We start from the raw sequence: 2,500 nt of genomic DNA, 5'->3' as shown, positions 1-2,500 counted from the left end.
TTGTAATAGAAGAGACAGCGAGAGAAGAGAGAAGCACGAAGGAGGCGAAGAACGAAGGATAGAAGGAAAGAAGGAAAATTATGAAGGAAGGGACTGAAACAAGACAATGGAAGGATGGAACGAAGGGAGTTAGGGAGAAAAGGAATAAGGATGATTAATTAAATATGAAGAAGGAAGAAACTTTTTTCTATTTTTTTTTTTTTTTAGATGGAGAAGGAAGGAAAGAACTGATGCAAGATAAGGGAGGGAGGGAGGGAGGGAGGGAGGGAGGAAGGAAGGAAGGAAGGAAGGGAGGGAGGGAGGGAGGGACGGTAGTTTATCTAATACTTAGAAGAAAGGAAAGAAGGAATTGATAAAATACAAAAAAGGAAAGAAGGGAGAAGAACAAAAGGAAGAAATTGATTTAGGAAGAAGAAGGAAGGATAAAAACTGATCCAAGATAAAGAATGAAGGAAGAGGGATAGGACGGAGGATAATAATCTAATACTTAAAAGGAAGGGAGAGGGGAGAGAAGTGGGAGGGAAGAAAAAAGCGAAGAGAAAAGAGAAGAGATGTGAAGCTATAAAGAAAAAAAGAATACACTGTGAAGATAAGATCAGGAAAGGAAAGGGCAAATAAAGATGAAAGTCTGGCCGAATAAAAGACTAAATATGTCTTGAGAAAGAGAGTGAGTTAGTGAGAGAGAGAGAGAGAGAGAGAGAGAGAGAGAGAGAGAGAGAGAGAGAGAGAGAGAGAGAGAGAGAGAGAGAGAGAGAGAGAGAGAGAGAGAGAGAGAGAGAGAGGGAGAGAGAGAGATAAACAGACAGACAGAGAAAAAACGGAAGAGAACAAAAACAACAATAAACAATAACAAAGTAGAACAAAAGAGGCGTGCCAAGAGATGCCCAGATACCCACTGGTCACGCCCATTCGCTACCCAGTTGGGCGTCACCCTCCCCTTGTCAACATGCCCACGAGCGAGGGTAGGGGTAGTGGGAGGAGGGAGGACAGGAGGGCGGCACAAAACAGCTGTCAGAGAGCTTGGCCCAAAAATCTTGTATATAGGCCTAGGTTTTACGTGGGAGGAGGGGTGTGTGTGTGTGTGTGTGTGTGTGTGTGTGTGTGTGTGTGTGTGTGTGTGTGTGTGTGTGTAGGAGAGCGAGAGAGAGAGAGAGGGAGAGTCAGACAGACAGACAGAGAAAGAGAAACAAACAAAAACAGAAACATATATAGCACACATGCATCCATCCACCTAAACCCAACAAAGGTCTATCTATAACAACCTCTCCCCATCCCCTCTCCCTCTCCCCCTCCCCTCTCCCTCTCCCCCTCCCCTCTCCCTCTCCCCCTCCCCCTCCCCCTCCCCCTCACCCGAGATTCTAAGAAGAAAAAAAAAAATCACGTCAGACAGCAGATCGGGCGAGAGAGATTAGTCCCTTCCATCTAAGACTTCGAAGTTCGATTCGCCGGCTGTTAGTGTGACCGACAGTCGCATTTCGGCTCTAATTCATCGACAGGCTAATAGCGTGACGGACTGGCGCATTAGCTTCTACGGGCGGCCGATGGTACTGGCGGGCGCGTTTACCGAAAGGAGTATGGGTAAGGGGGGTGGGGGTAAGGGGGGGTAGAGGGGGGTAAGGAGTGGGAGTGAGGGGATGGATGGGTGCGTGGGTGGATGTGGGGGTTAGTTGGTGAGAGTGGGGATGGGGGAGGGGGGTGACAGGGTTGGGTGGATTATGGTGTCTTTTTTTTGTTTTTTGTTTTTTTTTGGTGGTGCTGGATGAGGGGGAAGGGGGAAGGGTTCTGAGTTTTTTTCTCTTATTCCTATTCGTCCTCGCTCGCTCACTCAGTGTCTCACTCACTCGTTCACTCACTCATTCACGCACTCGTTAACTGACTCACTTAACTCTCACTAACACTCTCACACTCACTCACACTCTCTACCTCCCTCCCTCCTTCCCTCCCTCCCTGCCTCCCTCCCTTTCTCGCTTCGAACCGAATAACTCTTTCATTCACTTACTCATTCACTCACCCACTTCGCCTCACCCTACCTCTTCTAAACTTCCACCTCTTCTTTCCAGGTGGACGCAGGACAGAGGGAGCCGGTGGAGGAGGATTCCGGATCCCCTCCGTCAGCCACTTCGTCAGGAGGACCTTCCCGCCCTTCGGTTCCGGCGAGACCCACAAAGCGGCCGCATCCGAGGAGAACCTTGGATGTTTCGCGCAAGAAGTTGAGGTCGGAAGCCTCGTCTACGGAGACCTCTGGAGAAACGATGAGGGCGGGGCCGTCGGGGTTACGTAGTGATGAGGTAGAGAGAATGGAAGAAGGCGAAGAGGCGGGAGAAGGAGAGGGGGAGGAGAAGAAGGAAAAGAAGATAATCGACAAGAGAAATCCGGGAACGACCGCTTCGAATCCCATTTCGAATCCTTCTTCGATTCCCGCCTCGACTCCCGCCTCGACTCCCGCCTCGAGCGTCCGTCAGAGTGTGAGGAGAGGCCTTCGTTTCGCTGCCAACGGGTC

At 49.8% G+C, this 2,500-nt stretch overlaps 1 protein-coding gene across 1 annotated transcript in view; it reads left to right on the top strand.

Annotated features, from left to right (window-relative positions):
- The window catches only part of LOC122256592 (uncharacterized), a 44,269-nt gene that overhangs the window by 39,773 nt on the left and 1,996 nt on the right, over window positions 1-2,500 (top strand). Inside the window, 1 exon segment of the mRNA XM_043021385.2 lies at window positions 2,061-2,500. This exon segment is cut by the window's right edge and continues 1,996 nt beyond it. Coding sequence (XP_042877319.2) covers window positions 2,061-2,500 — 440 coding nt within the window.

The sequence above is a fragment of the Penaeus japonicus genome, unplaced genomic scaffold (assembly GCF_977035675.1).
Source record: "Penaeus japonicus unplaced genomic scaffold, GWHDUDI00000001_assembly GWHDUDI00000022, whole genome shotgun sequence".
Taxonomy (NCBI): domain Eukaryota; kingdom Metazoa; phylum Arthropoda; class Malacostraca; order Decapoda; family Penaeidae; genus Penaeus; species Penaeus japonicus.
Note: the sequence above shows the minus strand (reverse complement) of the source record. Positions and strands in the feature narration are given on the sequence as shown.